At 35.2% G+C, this 21,331-nt stretch overlaps 1 protein-coding gene across 1 annotated transcript in view; it reads left to right on the top strand.

Annotated features, from left to right (window-relative positions):
* LOC145252753 (uncharacterized) overlaps positions 1-21,331 on the top strand; it is a 511,723-nt gene that overhangs the window by 415,746 nt on the left and 74,646 nt on the right. The window contains exon 2 of the mRNA XM_080112638.1: positions 14,476-14,616. Within this exon, the coding sequence (XP_079968764.1) occupies positions 14,476-14,616 (141 nt within the window). The remainder of the gene's footprint in view (positions 1-14,475; positions 14,617-21,331) is intronic.

Below are 21,331 nucleotides of genomic sequence, written 5' to 3'. Positions count from 1 at the left end.
ATTCTTCTGGTCTTCGTCAGGCGGTAACTGCGACGAGATAGGAAATCCGAATCTCCTAACTGCATTCTCAGCAATTACTGTCATCCATAGTTGTTGTCGTCTCACTACGTTCCTATCCTGTCGCGGTTACCACCTGACGAAGGCCAGAGGAATAGTTGGCTGAAACATCGTGACGAAACAACTAAGAAAGATGAGGATAATAGTCCGCAATAAAATAAATTGATCAATTGTTCTATTTGTTCAATAATTTGTTTGTTCCTCTTTCTTTGTTTTTCAGTCTCTTTCATACAGATGCTAATAATCTCACTCTGCTATTTATTGCTCGTGTTCTTAAGAACTGTTTGATTATCTTCTGCTTTATTTGTTCCAGATTATTTAACTCGTTAGTCTTCGTTAATTTGCTGTTGATGTGCCTCGTTATAATCCTGTTTTCTGTTCACGTTGATTGTTTCTAAAAAAACCGTCGTCTTATTGATATCTCTTTGTACTGACTGTTTTCCTCCTACATATGGGTTTGTTTTTATTAGTTACATAATTAGGTACGCATTCTCTTTATATTAATCATCCTTGGTTCTCTGCAACTCCTTACATTATATGGAGCCATGCCTTGTTGGAGCGAACTGCATCAGAATAAAAATAATTAACCTCTGACATATTATGTGCCCATCTATGTATAAAATAGTTTTATATAGACCTTGATAGAATCACATGGACTAAACAATTAGCCAATCGCATTGGAGTGTTTCAAAATCGCGTAATACGTTTCATTACGGAAGAATGCCTGATCGAAAACAACCAACCTCCGTCAAACTACTTCCTTACCCCCGCTATTTGATAAAGTCAAAAGTAAAATCCTTAAATTTTTCGGCCATGTCAAACGATCAACAACTGTCCTGTCAAAGTTAGGGGTTGAGGCTATGTTAGAATGTAAAAGTGGCAAGAAGAAATTTGAGAGAAAACGTATTTGTCGACAGTTGAGCGTCCATCAACCAATTTCCGCTGGATCTGAAGGAATGGCGAAAAATACGTCACGTGGTTTCGCAATCCACACTAGGAAGAAGATGCGACCCATGATGATGTATATAATCAACATCGTTCGGGGCAAGCCATTAAATCATATTTGACATTCTTCGAAAAAATATCCGTTCTTACGCAACGCTAACATCTTTTAAATTCACCAACACCGATTATCTTTATTTACACTTACCTATTTTGCAAGATTTGCATTTACTCCGGATTATTTTAATCTTTGCGATTCACGGTATCATTGTCGCTTACTGGATGGAAAAGGTTTCTGAGAATTATTTTAGATAATATAATCATAAAAACGGAAATTGGCATCCACATTGTTGTTAAAATCGCTCAGGCCACTTAGTATGACATAGGAAGTTGCACTTAAATTTGTTCATTCACTTGTGTTCTTATGATTTCCCATCCCCTAATTACACGCACAGAGAAATATATATATATATATATATATATATATATATATATATATATATAGATAGATAGATAGATAGATAGATAGTGTTATAAAATATATATGGCGATTAAGCTACACTGAATATCCCGCGTTTCATCCACTCTAGGACTCTTCAGGCTTAGGCGCATAAGCATGAAGAGTCACAGAGTGGATAAAACGCGGAATATTCAGTGTAGCTTAATCGCCATTTATATTTTATAACTTACTAACTAGCTCTACCTTCGTATTGAGCACTTTTGAATTAAATACTTAAAGTTTACGCATGAATTTATACTTTCGTATATTAATTTTATGTGAGTAAATTAAGTAGTTATATTATATATATATATATATATATAAATACCCGTTCACATACACCTTTTACGATAAAGCTAGACCCCAGAATAGATAGAATCGAGCAATTGCATCGACAACGGACAACGCCAGACCCAAAGTGGGGTTCGATGTACTGCATCTCATCAGTGACGTGCTCCAACATAGGCGCGAAACCAGGTCGTCGCACTCATGAAGTGTGCAATACTGACGACCTAACCATATGGGCCACGGCGCAATCTAATGGCTATGCCTCGATTTTTAAATTCTTATTATTTTTATCCAGTTCTACATTCTACGATGTGACAAGCAACGCGTCTATACAACTCCCTACTACCAAGTCTCCTTATCCAACATCAGGGGTCTACGTTCTAACCTTCCAGAGGTTGAAAACCAATTACAGGGACGAAATCCGACATATTCTTTCTAAGCGAAACTGGAATAGGGCCGGCCACCTCCCTAGATGAGTTCAAAATTAAAGGATACTCTAACAACATCTAAATCTGACCCCCAAGATCGTCACGGGCATGGAATATTTGCCTACATTAAAGATGGCTTCCGATGTGGCAGGGATATCTCAAGAGAAGACCCTAATCTACCTTATATGTGCTTCCGGGTTTCACTTGCTTACACCACCGCATTTATATTTGCCCACTATCGCCCCTACAACAGCGGAGTTACTGTCTTTAAGAGTATATCAGAAAAAATTGACCACATGCTGTCTGCTCATCCCTCGGCTAACATTTACATTTGCGGTGACTTCAATGTCCATAATGTGGAATGGCTGACCCACTCAAATAAGACTGATGATGAGGGGAGGTTCTGTCATGATTTTGCCATTGCCTATGACCTCACTCAGATTGTTCACGAGCCCACCCGTGTGCCCGATACTACCGGTCAGTACGCAAGCCTTCTAGACCTTTTTCTATCCACTTCCTCTGAGCTATGCTCATGTTCCGTTCTATCTCCTCTGGGATCCTCCGACCACTGCGTCGTATCAGTTAGGATAAAAATGAAATATAATAAATCTACAGACGTACCTCTCCACCGTACTGTATACCGATACTCTATGGCTGACTGGGATAGCTTCCGTACATTCATATCTGATCTACCTCTCCATTCCATGTTTAAAAAGGATGTGCCCTCTATAGTATCAGACCTGACCGAATGGTTACTTGTAGGCATAGACCAATTCATACCATCCAAAAAATTCCAACAAAAACCTAACAGCCAACCATAGTTCTCCCCTGAATGTGCTGCTGCCATCGCACACAGAAATTACTTTTTCCGTAGCTACCAACGTAATAGATGCACTGAAACTAAAACTGCTTTCAGGACTGCCAGCAACCACTGTAAAAGAGTAATAAAAATGCAAGAGAACTATATGCTAAATCCGTTAAATCCAAAGTAGCTGAGCAGCGGCTTGGTTCCCACCAGTTCTGGCAAATAGCAAATAGGATCCTGAACAGAAACATGCGTTCTATCCCAACCATTATTAATGGACCAGAGGTCATCTCGACAGCATCCGAAAAGGCCAAAATATTTGCCAAAAACTTTGCGGCAAATTCTACCCTGTATGACGAAGGCCATCAACTCCCCATATTCCCTCCTATAACAGACAACAGACTATGAAACATGCAAATATCTGTGCGTGAGGTCGCCAAGCTAATCAAGAACCTTGACTCCAGTAAAGCAACTGCTCCCGACGGTATTCCAATTATAGTGTTAAAAAACTTACAACCAGAACTTGCCCTCATATTTACCAAACTGTTTAAGCGTTGCCTTAAGGGGAAGTGCTTCCTAACACCCGGGAAAACCTCATCAGTATGCCCTGTATTTAAGAATTAAGGTGATAAGTCATTCCCCTCTCAGTACAGACCAATAAGTCTCTTGTGTGTCATGAGTAAGTTGCTGGAATCCACAATAAATAGAGAAGTAGTCAACCACCTCAGCAGAAACAACCTTCTTAGCGACATGCAATATGGTTTCCGCTCTGCGAGATATACAGGAGATGTGCTAACGGCTATATCTCATAGGATTAACGAATCTCTCGACAAAGGCTTCATTTCTAGGGCAATTGCTCTCGACATATCAAAGGCCTTCGATAAGGCTTGGCATAAAGGCCTACTGCACAAGATTTCCAGCTACGGTATAATTGGGAATGTTTTCTCGATCATTAAGTCATTTATCTCAGATAGGCTCATAAGAGTAGTAGTTGATGGGCAGAAATCAGAGGCCCACAGTATTAATGCTGGAGTCCCTCAGGCGTCCATACTGGACCCAACTGTCTTCCTGATCTACATCAATGATCTCCCAAAACACATACTAAAATCTTTCGTTGACATCTATGCTGATGACACGACCATCTATGGCAACACATCAAAGGCCCTAAATGATGATGTTCTCTCTGATTCTCTCTCCTCTAATCTTGAGCGCGTGGTACAGTGGGGAAAGAGGTGGCTGGTTACCTTTAATGCATCTAAGACCAAGCTCATATCTCTACATCATAAACGCTCTGAACCCCATCTGGCATCAATTGAAATGGATGACTTTCGTCTAGGGGAGGCCCCAGGCTTTGATAAGCTCCTGGGTTTGATCTTTACCCCTGATCTTAAATGGAACACATACATCAAGTCTGTGGTTGCTGGGAAAATGGTGGGATCCTTCTATCGCTCCAGAAGATATCTCACTAATGATGCAATTCTCTATCTATATAAGAGCCAAGTACGTCCAAAGATGGAGTAATGCTGCCACATCTGGGCGGGAGCTGCTAAAAATAGCCTATCCTGCCTTGACAGAGTACAAAATAGACTTCGTGGCTTGGTGGAGGATGCCCTTTTCTCTACCCTGCAACCTCTTTCCCACAGAACAGTCGTAGCAAGCCTGTCGTTGTTCTATCGGTATTTCCATGGCAAGTGCTCATCTGAGCTCCATTCTCTGGCCCCCCCCTCGCCAATCTTTTTAAAAAACCACCCAACTAGCTGAAACCACCATCAATAATTTTCCCCGCTCCCTATCTGTGCCTAAATCAAAACGTAGATTCCATGAACAAAGCTTATTTCTTAGAACTGCACGCATGTGGAACTCTGTTCCGCTTGCCTGTTTCCCTCCCGACTTCAACCTGGATGTCTTCAAGGCCAACACAAACAAATTCCTGATGAACCGCCTCCCCCCTTAGTAATGACACCTTACCAATTCTCCAATACTACTGCTACACTATCCCTTCGATTACTGTACACACAATAACCCTTATCCCCGAGTGGCCATTGGGCCTTGATAAGTGGCGAACTCCATGTAAAAAAAAAGTTATACTAATTTTTAAAAATTTAACCCCCTTAACAGCCCTTTTTATGATGAAAACCGATTAAAAAGTTTTTTACGTGTCTGAATACCCTATATACTAAATTTTAATTCGGTATATAGAAAATTCGTTGAGTGTATAGGTTGAGAAGTGTTCTCACACACATACATTCTACTTTGTATAAATATATGTATGTATATAAATATTTCTAAATAATATATATATATATGATTGCATATACATAGCTACATTATGTAATCGCTGTATAAAGACGGGTTTTGGGGAGAAAATGATTAGAATAAAATAGCGATATAGATTTCGTTTTAGTAAATTTCAAAATAAAAACCAACTATATTTTCGATGGTAAATTAATCAATTTGATAGTTCAGTTTAGCGATGGAGAGGAATTCAGCTGCGAAAAAAGGAAAGAAGATGGCCGACGTTATTTCCTACCGCCGATGATAATTTAATGTTTGGTGTATGCTTCATTTTCCTCTCCTCATGGCTACGTAAATAATAAGCCGGTGAAACATTGTTACATTTTTGATCCGTCACTTTTCATAATTGCTTGTTTCTCATTTGCATCCTGATCTAATCAACGGCTTCTAATTAATATTGGTAATTAGAGGATTTGATGTTTGATTGGATAAAGTCCAAATAAACAAAGCAAAACCCCATTTTTAATTTTCATATAAATTATAAAAAAGTAATATGAACAAGAAACGAAAAATGATCTAAATTTTCTAGATAAGGAAGTATTGTGAAGTTCATGAACCTCCCGTTGCATCAAAAGATGCCACTGATCTTATTATTCTGTCGTGTTCCGGGTGACTAGCTACTAAAGAGCGTTGCAGTATAATCTGAAATTTGAGAAAGAAGTACGCGAAATACGCCCGGTGAATCACTGGATAGACGATATCGCCCTCAGACGTCCCTACGTCTTTCACCAGGACCACTTCTATATACAAGGTCAAGGCAACCTAGGTATAGTTAGTCAACACATTTCCTCATCATTTATCGCAGGACTTGATGCCACCCTCCCAACATGACAGCAACAACCGTTGGTTGATTCTTCCGGAGCGTGATCGAGGACAATACTAACAAATACAACCACAACACGATCGACTTTCTTAAGACTGCCATCGTGGAGGGGTTAACCGATATAGACAACGACAAGTGTGTAACTAATTTCGCGCTCACATAGAAATTGTGATCTTCGCCGGCAGCAGTTACAATGAAAAATAACGTTGTATGTAACACTAATATTTGACGAATATAGTGTCGGGGTTCTGCTTTTATTGTGAAATTCTGTTTTTGTCTTCTTGTTTTCTTTTTATCAAATCTCGGATTCGGCAACACTCTGTGCAAAGAAAAGGTAGGATTTGCTGCATACACTCTTTATATATAATTTGTATAAGAACAGCATGCGTTTTGACTAGTTTTGCTCGTGGTTACAGATTCTAGAACTATTTTTGGCAATGCAGTTGGTCGAGAACTTTAAAAGTCCGTCCTTTTCTGGTTTGGTTGTAACGTTGCCCGGCGACCAACACGTTGTAATTTTAAGTTTACGTCACAATAAAGACCAAGAATAGGAAAGAACTTAAACTCGCCTTTTCTTTGTAACAACATTTATTCCCTCATTGTTACGGCACCCACGTGATCTTGAACGTTTTCCACGTCTCTCACGTGATCTGTTCCGTGGTCGATCTCTCTCTTTTTTATAGTCTTTTTTGTTATGACGTATATGATCTAGCATCGATAGACGTCGGTTAATCATTTTTAAAAAATCACATATTGCAAACGACACTTCAGAGTAAGATATGCCTTGCAAACTGCTGTCAGGTGTACACGTGCCAAACAATTGCAAACAAAATTGACCTGACAGCCGCCTTGTGACACTAAACATGCCCTTTTACTTTGATAATTTATATAACATATAATATATTCCGGACTCTCGGCCAAACATAAACCTCTGTCCCATCGCCGCAATGTTTCATCCCTGTGCCTGTTTGACAAGTACTTGTGCCCCCCCTCGACGGATATGTCCCCGAATAACCCAACAAACAACAAAATCCCACACTTTCACTTTTGATATCCCAAGTACCGTAAAGCCTTCTACTCTATTAGTTTATTTCCCTGGACAGTAAGACCTTGGCATGTCGTCTTTGTTTCTTGTTGTTAAATTCTATGCGAGCAGCTATCTTGATGCTCAATTTCGTACGGTTCCCTAAAAGACGCAATCCTAAATAGTGCCTTCTTACGTCACAGTGAAAATATACTTAATTTAGAGTAGAAACACATTTGAGAACGCTATATTATTAATAAATAATAGTGAGACCCGTGGAAATTCCAGATCAGACTCTCTCATATGTAATATATTAACGTTGGCATTGTAGATGTTCAGCGTAAATGGAGTCGCCCTGATATTATTGTAGCTCTTGTCAAAGCTGCAAAAATATTTATCTAAGCTAGCAGGGATGCCCGGCGTAGCCCGGCCGTAGAATACGCTTAAATACGAAATTTTAATTTATGTAGATTTTGTATATAAAATTATAGAGTCAATTTTCTATCGATTCTTATATATTATATAAGTTGTGATATATATATATATATATATATATATATATATATATATATATATATAATTGATATGTAGTTTGCTTGAAGCATTGTGTGGGATAAGTATGTGGTAGAAATTTAGAAAGCTATCACAATGCGAGGAATGAGATATAATCGGTGTTGGTGAGAGAAGGCGAAAACAAGTGGCGATTTACAAATCAATAAATACATATATGTCTATATATACATATATTTATTCAGGTGTATTAAATACAAATGTCTTACTTGTTATGTCGGTGACAATATACATAATATATTTCGGGGAAAAATTCCCCTTTTCAAATGTTGGACGTGACAGATCGATTCAAAACATATTAGATGATTAATCGGAAAATGAATTCTTCTAAATCTCTACTATATATATATATATATATATATATATATATATATATATATATATATATATATATATATATATATATATACATGACTTGGGAGCATCAGCTTAAATTCAAACTGAAACCAAAACTTATGAAGTAAAAGAAATATACATGTATCTATACTCCTATAATTTTTTGTGTGGTGACATTCCTATAAAAAAACAACTTTTCTTCGATTTATTCTTAAAATATACAACTTTGTTATATATGGGTCGTAAAATTGCATTGGTCTGTAAAAAATTTAGCTAATTTGCATATTCTTTTAAACATTCATTTTAATTGATTCCCTGTTAGTTTTTTCGGTTTTTTTATGGGATGATCATCTTTAGTTTACTATTACGTGTAATTATATCAATAAAATATTTTACATGGTTTATACTTGCAGAAGACCTATTTCCATATATATGCGTATATATATAATTGTTTAAAAAATTGAGCTTACCCAACTCCTCTGTGAGTTTTTGGTCTACAGACAGGTAACTTAATATATAGGGTGTTCGAACCCATACAAAACTTTATATTTGGGTTTTAGCCGGGAAATCGGAACACAAGTGTGAAAATTAAAGAAATGGAATTTGCCAGGTGACGGTCGAACGAATACGCATGCACAATAACGTAATAGCTATTGGTTCATATTTTAATTTTTAACTTTGCAGCAAACATGTCTTCATAGCCCAAACATTAATGTCAATATATATATATATATATATATATATATATATATATATATATATATATATATATATATAGTTAAATTATTTATTACAAAAAAATAGATGACTTGATTGCAATCAACTATAATCGATACCGAAAGCAAAGCTTATGAAGAATTATTGGTAAACTTATTACAAGAAATGACAGGTCATAACATTAAACGGCAGTCACTCGAAAAAAAATGATGTAAGCGTGACACACAAAATAACACCAGCGCTATCGTATTAATATACAGATTAGTTAATTTAAAATGTTAAATGACTCATCTGATAAAAATGAGTATTATAAAACTGGACATTCTGTTTACTTCCGGTTTTCTGGGTCGGATAATATCCATATAATTCTTATCTCGGAAGGCTTTTTAACTTAAACGGAGTATGTCTTAACCTCTTACATCACGTGGTTTCATATCTTATATGCAGTAATTTCTATAAAAATAAGATAATTAAAACACTAAATTAAAATCGATACTAACAAATGTCGGTAACATTTAACTTTAAAACTCATCTCACGTTCGTATTGAATTTTTTTTTTTGTAGATTTAATACTAAAAACGAATCTCTTAAACGTTTCCGTCGCAAAGAAAGAGTTTTCATGACATGAACAAATTTCTTTTTCAAAATAAATGTAACTTTACATGAGCACCCACTTTACGTAGTGAGGGAGAATTTTTTGTTTGTTTATTGGCTAAAAAAGATTTTTTTTTCTGTTTTCATCTTTCAATAAATTCACGAAGACAGTGAAAAACAAAGATAAAGAAAAATCTACATACAGACAACGGTAATTCCTTATGCTATCAATTATGACAATTTCTGCATGCGTAAGCGCGCATTTTTGCTGCAAACAAGCACTTTTCATACATTATCCAATGTAATTCCTTATGTTATCAGTGGTGACTATCTCTATACACGCATGCGCGCATATTTTCTCCGCAAACAAGTAGTTTTCAAGATATTAAGTACTGTGATTCTCTATGTTACCAGTGGTGGTGATTTCTGTACGCAAAATATTTGCGCGCTTGCGCGTACAAAAATAGCCACAACATATAACATAGAAATCCATAGCTAAATATCTGGAAAAATACTTGACTTTTATCTAATTAAAAATTGTCTGCCAAAGATTTCTACGCTGTGAGAAAGTAGTTTGGTACGCGAGTGCGCGCGAGTGCACAGTTCGTTTACGCTATTGCGCGATCGCGCGTAATGTAAACGAAGGCTGTTAAATGGCAAAAATAGTCTCAGGGTTCAGAGGTTAATACCACGCAAACTGTGAATTCGCGGCGGAAACGGTTATCATATTCTTTAAAGCACACCGAAATATACAATATATATATATATTATATACGAACGTATATATATATATATATATATATATATATATATATATATATATATATATATATATATATATATATATATATTCTATACGAACGTGAGAAGGGCATTAAAGTAAAATAAATAATACCTAAATGTTTGCATCCATCTTAATTTAGAAATTAATATAAATTTTCTGAATCAACAAAGACCATGTTTGTTCGTAGTTTTGTAGCAGTTATTCGCGAGATCTACTTTGTTTATGCGTACACACAATTCCTTTTGTTCTGTCAAGTTGTGGCTTGGTCGGCATAGATAGGCGTATTGTTACACACACAGTAAGCACATCACTATGCATCGTCACTATCAAGGTCCACGTAATTATCCCGGGCAAATGTAAATCGGTTTGATTCGAGACTTAAATGTAGGCAAACTATTTTTATCTCTCTCGCCTCGTCATCGTAATTATATTATTTTTATGCCTGCCAACCAAGTAACACCACTCACATGTCAATGTTCCTGTACTCATGTTCCACTTTAATATGTTATCTTAGGAAAACAAGCATAGCTTCTGATCCGACTATTTCGAAAGCATATTAACGACTATCATTATATTCATTTATTTTAATAATATCAACCTGAAAATTTTTATTGCATTAAAGAAAGAGTTCTCTCCCTTCATCTTCCTCTCTTCTCTATCCATTTCTTAATTTCTCTCGTCAACCTCGATTTCTCTATCACATGTACCGTTTCCTACGAAAGGTCGATGGAAAAAATTCGCCTGAAATGCGACCGTTAATTTTTTCTTTGCGTAAAGCGAGCATGTCAAACTCCGAATTCCTCGAGAATGATATGAGTCAGTCTATATTGTCATAAAGACAACGCTACTACAATTATACATGAAGTTGTTTAATTAAAAATATGTAAGAGTATTTTCTTTTTAATTTAGAGACAGGCGATACTATAGTCCTATTCAAAAATGCATGTAAAACCGTACGTATAGTTTAACTAAAAACTGACAAAATTAGCATGATGTATGAACGTGCGGTTTATTCAAATACAAGCAGGCCGCCTGGCGTTGCCCGGTCGTATATTATGCATAAATATTATATTTTACTTAATAGAGATTTCTTATTTATTAAAAAACAGAAATACCATGTGTATTAAACGTATCGTTGAGTTTCTTAAAAAATTAAAAAAGAAACGGAAAGAAACTGAGACATGTGCATGCGAGTTTTATATTTTTGTCTTAACAGTTAACTTTTTTTAAAATTGGAACTCATTATTGAGATGAGTATTATTTATTAATTTTATTTATTGTGGAATATTATCCTCATCTTTTATTAGTTGTTTTCACGACGTTTCGGCCAACTATTCCTCTGGCCTTCATCAGGTGGTAACCGCGACGGATAAGAACTCTGATTCTCCTGACTGCATTCACTGCCTTCTGTAGTTGTTGACGTCTCACCACGTTTTGGGTAGGATTGAAACCGCTATCTTCAGACAATTCTCACCTGGAACCGTAGAGATTCAATGTCTCTTTCAACTGCGCCACGGGCCCTGAAGGGCGACCAAGGTTGAATTTTTTGGTCTTATAAATTCATGTTTATTTATTATCCGATCTTCCATTTAAAGACAGGCGATAGTCCCTCGCGGTTACCACCTGACGAAGGCCAGAGGAATAGTTAGCCGAAACGTCGTGAAACAACGAAGAAAAGATTAGGATAATAGTCCGCAATAAATAAAAAGTAATAGTTCACCTCTTATAAGTAAAAACTAAAATACTCTTGCTGGGATCGGAACAAAAATCTAAACCCAGTGAGTCAAGAACAATAACCATTAAACCAGCTTGCCACGAAATTTAAAAAGTGTTTTCAAACTTAATTTCTTAACATAAGGAAGTTGTCATGTTTCACGACCGCTCGTTCGCAGTTATCAAACAGTTGAAAAACAGATGAAAATCCAATGACCCCCCTCCCAAGTACCAATTTTACAATTTTGGCTCCTTAGTATCCCTTTTTTCTGGATGTATACCGATTAAAAAAGTTCCAGATGTCTGAATAGAGTATATATCAAATTTCAAGTCTGTCGATCAAAAATTCGTGGAGTATGTCGGTTGAGCCGTGCCCTCACACACAGAGATTCTCACTTTTATAGATATATAGATAACAGGGAATTAAATTAATGGTTCAGTTTTATGTGAATGCAACATACACATAAAATTACAACAGTTACAAATAAATATTCAAATACTTTACAATCTTTATTATATCATGTGGACTTTTTTGTGTGCAATTTCTAATTTTATTAGAGATGCAAAGTAGGAAAACCTCCAAGATGCCCACACCCAGCTTTTCTTTTTGTCTTTGGGCAACCCACTAATTGATCTCATTTTTTAGCAACATCATATACGTCTAACTTCCCGCCTCATTTTTTTTTTGTTCCTGTCTAGAATTCAGCTCCATTTAGAGATTGAACTGCTTTTTATCGGTCTCATCAAGTTAATAAACAGTGGGCGGTCTACCATCTAGAAATTGTCGCAAGCGCCTTACTAACACATTCCATTTTTTGTTACCTCACTCACGCCAAGTAAATTATATCTATCTATCTATCTATCTATCTATCTATCTATCTATATATATATATATATATATATATATATATATATACATACATATATATATATATATATATATATATATATATATATATATGAATAAAATAAAGCAAGATATAAATGATGCTTTAGACGTTATGTGAATAAAAAGGAAAAACCTAAAAGAGTAAAAAAAATAAATAAATAAAAAATGAAACCAACGTTTCGTCCCCATTTCAGCTCTCCAGAACAGAAAGAGAACTAAACTTCTCCTCTTTCGCATGTGATATGACCGTCTTCCTGTACATTCTAGCCTAGAAATCCTGATGATGTCCCCTGAAATGGAGACGAAGCATTGATTTTATTTATTTTTTTTTACTCTTTTAGGTTTTTCCTTTTTATTCACACACACACACACACACACACACACACACACACACACACACACACACACACACACACACATATATATATATATATATATATATATATATATATATATATATATATATATAACGTTGGTACAGTGTAACGTCACCAGCATTGAATGCTTCGGTTTCGACTCTAGATGATGGCACCTAAATATTTTTTTCCTTTCGGAATCATGGTCTATATTTATATATATGATATCTGAATGAATTAAAATATCATATTTAAGCGTATTTTACGCCCGGATAAACCAACCCCCGCTAGTGAAAAAAATAAACCAAGTTCTCTAAAACTCAAGTTCTCTAGTTCTCTTAAAAGTACTGATATTAATTTTATTATAAATCCTGTTTGAGTTTTCAAACATAATTGCCTGTAAATTCTGTGATAATTAAGATAGTGATAATTCTAAGAAATGTATGTCCTTGACGTTCCAAGGTGTCGATCAATGAATCTAATGCCAGAAGCCATTCTTAAATCGAGGTCCCTTCAATAAGTTTGCAGACTTTTCCGTGTGTGCACTTTTATTGATAGTACACGCACGGAACTCTATTCTCCTTTGAAATAATCACTTGCGGCGACAATGCACTTGTACTCTTTCAACAACATCTGGAAGGACCCGTTGAATTCCTCTTGTGTGAGCGTTTCAATGACCATCGTCACAACCTCATTCATCTCTTCAATTGCCTTATAACGACAGCCTCTAAGGTTTTTTTTTTATATTGAGCTTCGGAAATAACCAAAGGTCACAGGGGGCAAGGTCCGGACTATAGTGAGGGTGAGAAACTGTCTTGATGCCCATCTTCCTCAAAGAGTCTGTAACAAGGATGGAGGTGCGGACTTGTGCATTCGCGCAAATCTTCTACGTCTTCAATTCTTCACAAAGAATTATGTGTACACTTTAGTAGGGTGTATTCCAGTATCAGCTGTAGCTGTTTGTTTTAACCTAGGATCATAAAAATTGTTCAGTCATCCCATAAGATGTATAGCAATAACATACTAATTTTCAAGAATCTACAACAATTTTAAATACCTGTATAAAAAATGTCTGGAAACTTATTTACGGCACATCGTACTTTTCTTTCCCAATTTTTCAATGTTGTTATTTATGCGAAGTGCAAATAGGTTTAACTTGAGACTCGTGCGTCCCGCAACAGAATTAAAATTATCCCAAATATTTCTATACTTTGTCAGAGGTAAATACCGCAAAATGTATCAGCGTTTTAGGCGTGTCTTGTGCAGTTTTTGAATTTGTAGAGACACACGCACACAGGAACATACGATGACAATTAATGTTATAATTTTTTCTGCTTTTTTTTAATATTTTACAGCAAACGCTCTGATTTGTTACCATTGTTCGAACAAGGAACAGAAGGGCTGCGGCGAAGATTTCCACTCCTACCTTTTCGAAGGGATGAGATGTGACGGTGTTGGCGCAAAATGTGCCTTGCAACGTAACCCTCCACTCGTTGGTAAGTAACCACCTTCCCATACAAAGGTTTGCTATTTACATAACACTTTCTTGACAAAACTGTAAATTTCACTTTCTGTTTATATCAAGATTAAAAAGAAAACACTTCATGAACGAACGCACATATATAAATATATAAGTCTAGCGATAGCCAAGATTGTCTACTCTTTTTAACTTCCGGTTTCTGTGGCCATTACACTGAATAAGTAAACATGGTCAACCGAACAAGAAAAATTATTAACATGGAGAAAGTGATGGCTTTAACGGTAGCTGAAAGATGATCATTAATTATAGCAGGGACTATATCTTGTTCTTACACAGCGTTCCATATGTGGATCACAAACTGAAAGTCAAACTCTAGTCACAATATTAATATTACTTTTTTTTTCAGAATCTCTTTTTGATGTACTGTTCAAATTAAATTTTTTTAAGCATGTCATCCCGAGAACGTTTTTAAAAATAAAAACAATGAATATATAAACAACTAGTTGGCAGCCCGATGTTGCCCGGTCGAACAATACTTTTAAACATGATAATATAATTTATGACGGTTGCGCATGTATTATTGTAGAATCAATTCAGTATTGATTATTATATAATACGATGAAACATTTGACCGATGGATTAATTCACAAATATTTAAAAAAAATAATAATAATGATGACAATATAGTTCATCAAATTCCGTTTGTGTTTCTTTACAACATCACGTTAGCTGATATTTGTCCTTTACGATGAATGCCCTGGAAATGTCACTTCTGATTTATGTGTAGTTTTAAAATATGCAAACGTAGAAATTATTTGCGGCAATTTTAAATGCTACCTCTTTTTTATCATGAATTGAACTCATAATTAAGAAAAAAAATAAAATGACATGGTGAGGCACACCCGGACTTGAACAGAGGCTCATTCGGTCTGTAGTCGAATGCTCTACCACTAAGCTATATATCCTGCTTATAATAAATCTGTTTTTTTTAAGAAGAAATGATTTACTGAAATTTTATTATCTCCCTTAACCCGTGTAATGTATAATATTCCTTTCAAAAATTCTTCTTCTTTATCCAGAGAAAAGCTATTTTTAAGATTGGATTTTTTCTATTTTCGATAGTTATCTGATGAGTTTCTATCATAAACATTTCTAAGAACACTGCCAGATGTATAAATTAGCTTTGTGTAAAATTTGCAAAAGATAGGTTCAACTCCTCACACACTTACGCACACAGTGATTTTTTTCTTTTTTATTGTGGATAAGAATTAGATATTTAACGTAAATTTGCTTAGCCTCTTTTATATTACGACTGGCGCTTTAAGAGACCTATACAGTCAATCTATCCAAGTTAAATGCATAATTTGATTAGAACGATGATCAACGAATATTTCACACTCCTATATTTTTATTGTCATCGAAAACCGTGAAATCGCCCGGGAGGAAGATTCATATGCCTCTGTAGAGTAACTTAGTCCAAAAATAGATGTTAACATATCGCACTTTAGAGAATCTACTGTTTCTTTTATAAATATTATTTTATATAAATAATCCTTCTAGTTAACGAGAAAAAAAACAGCATAAAGATAAGATAATTTACGTGCGGAGTTTGAAACTACAGACCACGTCATGAAAAAAAATATACGCTATGAACTTACCCGCAGTATAATTTTCACGCCCATTGTTCTGTCATTGTTGCTAAGCGACGACATGGAAATAATATTATCGATGATAAATAAATTAAAATAACGGTTTCGATTATCGATTATCGGTAAGTATCAGAGGTATTCTGAGACAAAACCTAACTAAGATCACTCCCAGAATTATACACTGAAGTTTTGTCAATTTAAATGAAAATCTATTTGGCCGTTTCCTAGTCTATAAGGAACGAACCCATATATATATATATATATATATATATATATATATATATATATATATATATATATATATATATTTATATTTTGTGTACAGAAAGTTGTTAGTTGAGACAGATCATTGGTACCGTCGGTTTCAAGCCCGATAATAAGGCCCGTTTAAGGTATCCTTATCAAGCTCTCTTCAGCCAATATTCGTCTCTTATATATATATATATATATATATATATATATATATATATATATATATATATATATATATATATAAAAGAGTACAGCCAGCAACATTTGCTGATTTTTAGACTTATTATTTTTAAATATTTTTAACTATTTTCAAAGCGCGTTTAGGGTTTTTATTTAGCTCTCTTCAGATATTTTTTAGTTAAAAAATTTTGAGTTAAAAGTATTTTAGGTAAAAGTTTGTTTCTTGGTGAAATGTGTATGGAATTTTCTTTTCAAGACTATCTTGGTTCGGTCAACACAGCACGAGTGCGCTTTTAAAACATGTGTGTGAGCGTGGGATTAGGTGTCTCCAATGGGACTGTTTAGAGGTTCATTTGATGGGATCAGTGTTGAGTCCATTTGGTAATGTTAGTATGTGGGGATGTTGGGAGGTGTTTATGCCCATTTTTTTTTTCATTATTTTTTCTTTTGATGTGTGTGTATCAGTGCGTGCGTGCATGTGCGTGTGTAAGAGTGAGTTATTATATGTTGCATGCTTGTATGTGTGTGTACGGGTTAAACTCTGTGATTTCTTTTTTTCACATGTGCGTATGCTTGTGTGTGTGCGCGTGCCGTGTGTTTGTGTGTGTCGCTGTGTGTAAGAGAAGTAGAGCGAGATAAACATAGAGAGTGCGTGCGTGCGTGCGTGTGCGTGTGTGCGTGCGTGAACGGGACATGTATACATGAGTTTTTTGAGATGCTTGATTTGATTCGTGTGTGTAGGTGTATAACCTAGGTGTATGCATGTGGGCATACCATGCTGTATTGGCTTATATGTTCCTATTTACTTGTCACTCGACGGCACAAGGTCGGCCCCAAATATAAGCATATATATATATATATATATAAAATCGAAAATAAATAATGAATAAAACTAAGATTAAGAATATATATACACACACACACCCATATATGCACTCACACATATATACATATATATATACATACATACATCAACATATATACATATATATACATACACACATGTACATATGTATATATTGATTAAAATTGATTAGTTTAAATAAATCTCCTAAGCATACATATATATAAATAGAAAATAAAATAAAATAAAAAGAGAATAAGTATATATATATATATATATGTATATATATACCCATGTATACATTCACACATATACGCATAAACATACACATATATATGCATATACATGCACTCATATAAACATACACACATATATAAATATATAAATAGATTTTCTTTGATTGCATGTGGGTATAATAGTGCATTTTCTTTGGGAACTCTGCATTATATTTGATGTGAGTGTTTCCGTGCAAATACGTGTGCCTGAGCGCCGTGTGTGCGTTTCATCCTGCTTGTCTTGATTCGTGTGTGGGATAAACACTTGGATATGTATTTGAGCGCGTAAGTGTATTTTGAGTTTTTCTTTTTTATATATGTTGTAATTGGGATTTGTTTTATGCGGTAGTGAATTTTGTTATGAAATTTTTCTTGTGTTAGTAAGTAAAAGTAGTTATCGGTTTGAAAAATTGGCATTATCCTAAAATTGCATTAACTGCATGTATGCATGTGCGTTGAAACATGCAGGTGTCTATTTTCTGCGATTTTAATGTTGGATCGATGCAAGGCTACTCTATTACGGAGAACTTTAGTGGCGCCTAAACATAAGCAATTATTTCGAACGTACATCTTGTCATATCAAAGAACCATACTGTTGATTTTTATGCATGGCGTTGATTATGATTTGAATCTTAGTTTTTAATAAAGAAAATCAACTACCATGATTTAATTGTGCTTTTAACAGAAGCATTCATTTCGAACGCACCCCTGTTATATCAAAGAACTTACTCTTAATTTTATGTAGCCGGTCTGTTGAGGTAGTGACACTTCTCAAATGTCATTGTGATGTTAGGCTGTAAAGTGTTTATTTTGGCCAACATCGCCAGTTCTTTCTTTAACGTGATTGATTCAATTATCGATTATTGATACTTACAAGGGCATTCCGATACAAAGCCTAAGAACACTGCCAGATACTAAATAAGCATTTCTGTGAAATTTCATAAAAATCGGCCCAACCACTCTCTAGGCCGTAGGGAACCGACTCACAAACACATAGACACACACCACACACATAAACCTAGTTTCTTTTATATGAGAGTAAAAATATAGATATTAAAAATTAATTGTAATTCAGAATAATTTTCGTTTTAATAAATATTTATTTATTTATAGGCAACTTCATCTTAAAGTATAGAAACATTTGAAAATATCATTGTTTACAATCATGTAGGTTTTAATTTTTTGATGGTCTATAAATCTACGTGGTGCCTTAAATAAGTTTCCAGACTTTTTCATTTGGGTACTTTTATTGATAGTACGCACATGAAATTCTAGTCTCCTTCGAAGTTATCTCCTCCGGCTGCAATACACTTGTTATTCCGTTTCAACAAATTCTGGAAGTCCACTTGTAATTGCGTGTCAATGACCCTCGTCACAGCGTCTTTAATCTGCTCAATTGTCTTATAATGACAGCCTCTAAAGTTTTCCTTCAGCTTAGGGAATAACAAAAAGTCAGAGTGCAAGGTCTGGACTAAAGGGAGGGTGAGAACTGTCTTGATGACCACCTTGGTTAAATAGTCTCGGACAGGAATCGTGTTGTGGACATTGTTCTGGTAGAAATGCCGCTGACCTGTTTTTACCTCCCTAAAAACCTCAACTTAGTATTCCTTCTTAACTGTCTGTCCAGTCGGAATCCGGTGCTGTCAAATAAATTATAATTATAAGTTTCTGGATGGATTTGCTCTGTACTGGTCCTTTGGAGTCTGGGAGAGACGGTATGCTTCAACTGGGAACTCTGTCTCTTGGTCCCGGTGTCATAGTAGTTGATCCAGCTTTCATCGCAGGTCACGAAAGCATCAAGAACTGCGGGTTTGAATTGATTAGCTCGACCATTTCTCTGCAGTGATGACAGCGTTGTTCTTTCTGATCTTCTATGAACAGCCTTGGAACAAACTCCTCGCAAATCTTCCGCATCTCTGGTTCCTCGCGAATAACTGTGTATACAGTTCCCATACTGACATCAAACTGTGCACTTATTGTCTCTATAGACACACAGCTGTTTTTATCAATGGCATTCTTTATTTAGTTATTCAACTCTGGTTTTCTGACTTCCTTACTCTCCTCATACCCTTTTTCATCCCTCACAGACTTTAATGACTTCTTATACCAATTAAAAAGTGATTTTCCAAGTTTACAACAGAACTTTATCGGATATCCTTCTTCTAAAATGTCCTCACGCCCAGATTGCTTTTTTGAAATTCACTAGATGTGACATTCAGGCTTTAGCAGGGTGTATTGCGATTCTTTCTGTAGCTGTTCCTTTGAATCCGAAACCATAAAAATTGATCAGCCATCTCGTAAGATATATAGCAATAACATATTGAATTTTCAGGAGTCTACGACAATTTTAAATGCCTGTAAAAAAAATCTGAAAACTAATTGAAGGTACCTCGTATATATAATATGTGAAAGCATGTGCGATACCCTGCTCTCATCAGCAGCCAATCAGAATGATAACAAAGTTTCGGTAGCTCAAGGCAATGCTGCCACTCCTGATGATAAAAACAGTTTTTGCCACCGTTCAGGATATTAAAAACAAAACAGATCAAAAGGAGAAATTATTACATCTATTAATGGTAAAGATGTTTCGCTTTTGAATAAATTAAACTTAATGCATATTGAGCTGTGTTCTAAAGACGACCAGAGACAATTTTCAGTTTGCGGCCTATGCTTTCTATTTTTATCCCAGAAATCCACGAGCACCACTCTTAATCGGAATCACATGGCATCTCTAATCATTTTGTGCACTGTCAGCAAGAAATGTCTTATATCGGTTTTTCTTCTGCTTATGTGCCTCTTCTTGGTTTTCTACCCAGGGATAGCAAATTCTATGAGAAGAACTCTCTACCTTTAATCGGACTATGCTAGAATATCTGACCCTTTTCTGATTGGAAATTGTAGATATATCTTAAAATCAACAGAAATTTCCAAGTCATTGTTTCGATTAAGCAGCTTCACATTAGATGTTTTTCTTCCTCACAGTACACTCACGTCTTTTTTCGTGTGAAACTGAATTATGAGTTCCTCGATTGTAACAGATTGATAACGTGCTGCCTCACATTGTATATATGAGTATACACCTTTATTTATCCACGCATACTGGCAACATATTTGCATACATGTTTCAGCTACGCTCTTATTAAAGGTTTATTATCATCTGCCCGCTGATATAAAAGACACTATATATAATTAAATCACAGTTCAAATAATTGAATATCATTTTCGAGAATGCAGCGTATGCATAACTTTGCTTTTAAATGTAAACTTAAAAGAAAAACTTTCTGTCAGAAAGTGAAGCCAGTTTTTTAAGGATAAAAATTTGTCGTCAATTTATTTTTGAAAGTTACATAAATTATTTGAGTTAGAAGCATTATCGTGTAAAAAAATTACATAAGGAAAATACATTATATTTCTAAGGAAAAGGAGATACAGTCAACTGTATTACATAATAAAAATAAAAGATTAATCTGTTGTTAAGCCTCTACTAACAGATGGGATTTATTGTAGGACAATATTACACAGTTTGAAAAT

The sequence above is a fragment of the Euprymna scolopes genome, chromosome 29 (genome assembly GCF_053919585.1).
Source record: "Euprymna scolopes isolate OS-2025 chromosome 29, ASM5391958v1, whole genome shotgun sequence".
In the NCBI taxonomy this organism is placed as follows: Eukaryota; Metazoa; Mollusca; class Cephalopoda; order Sepiida; family Sepiolidae; genus Euprymna; species Euprymna scolopes.
The sequence above is the reverse complement of the archived record's forward strand: the minus strand, read 5'-3'. Positions and strand labels throughout refer to the sequence as shown.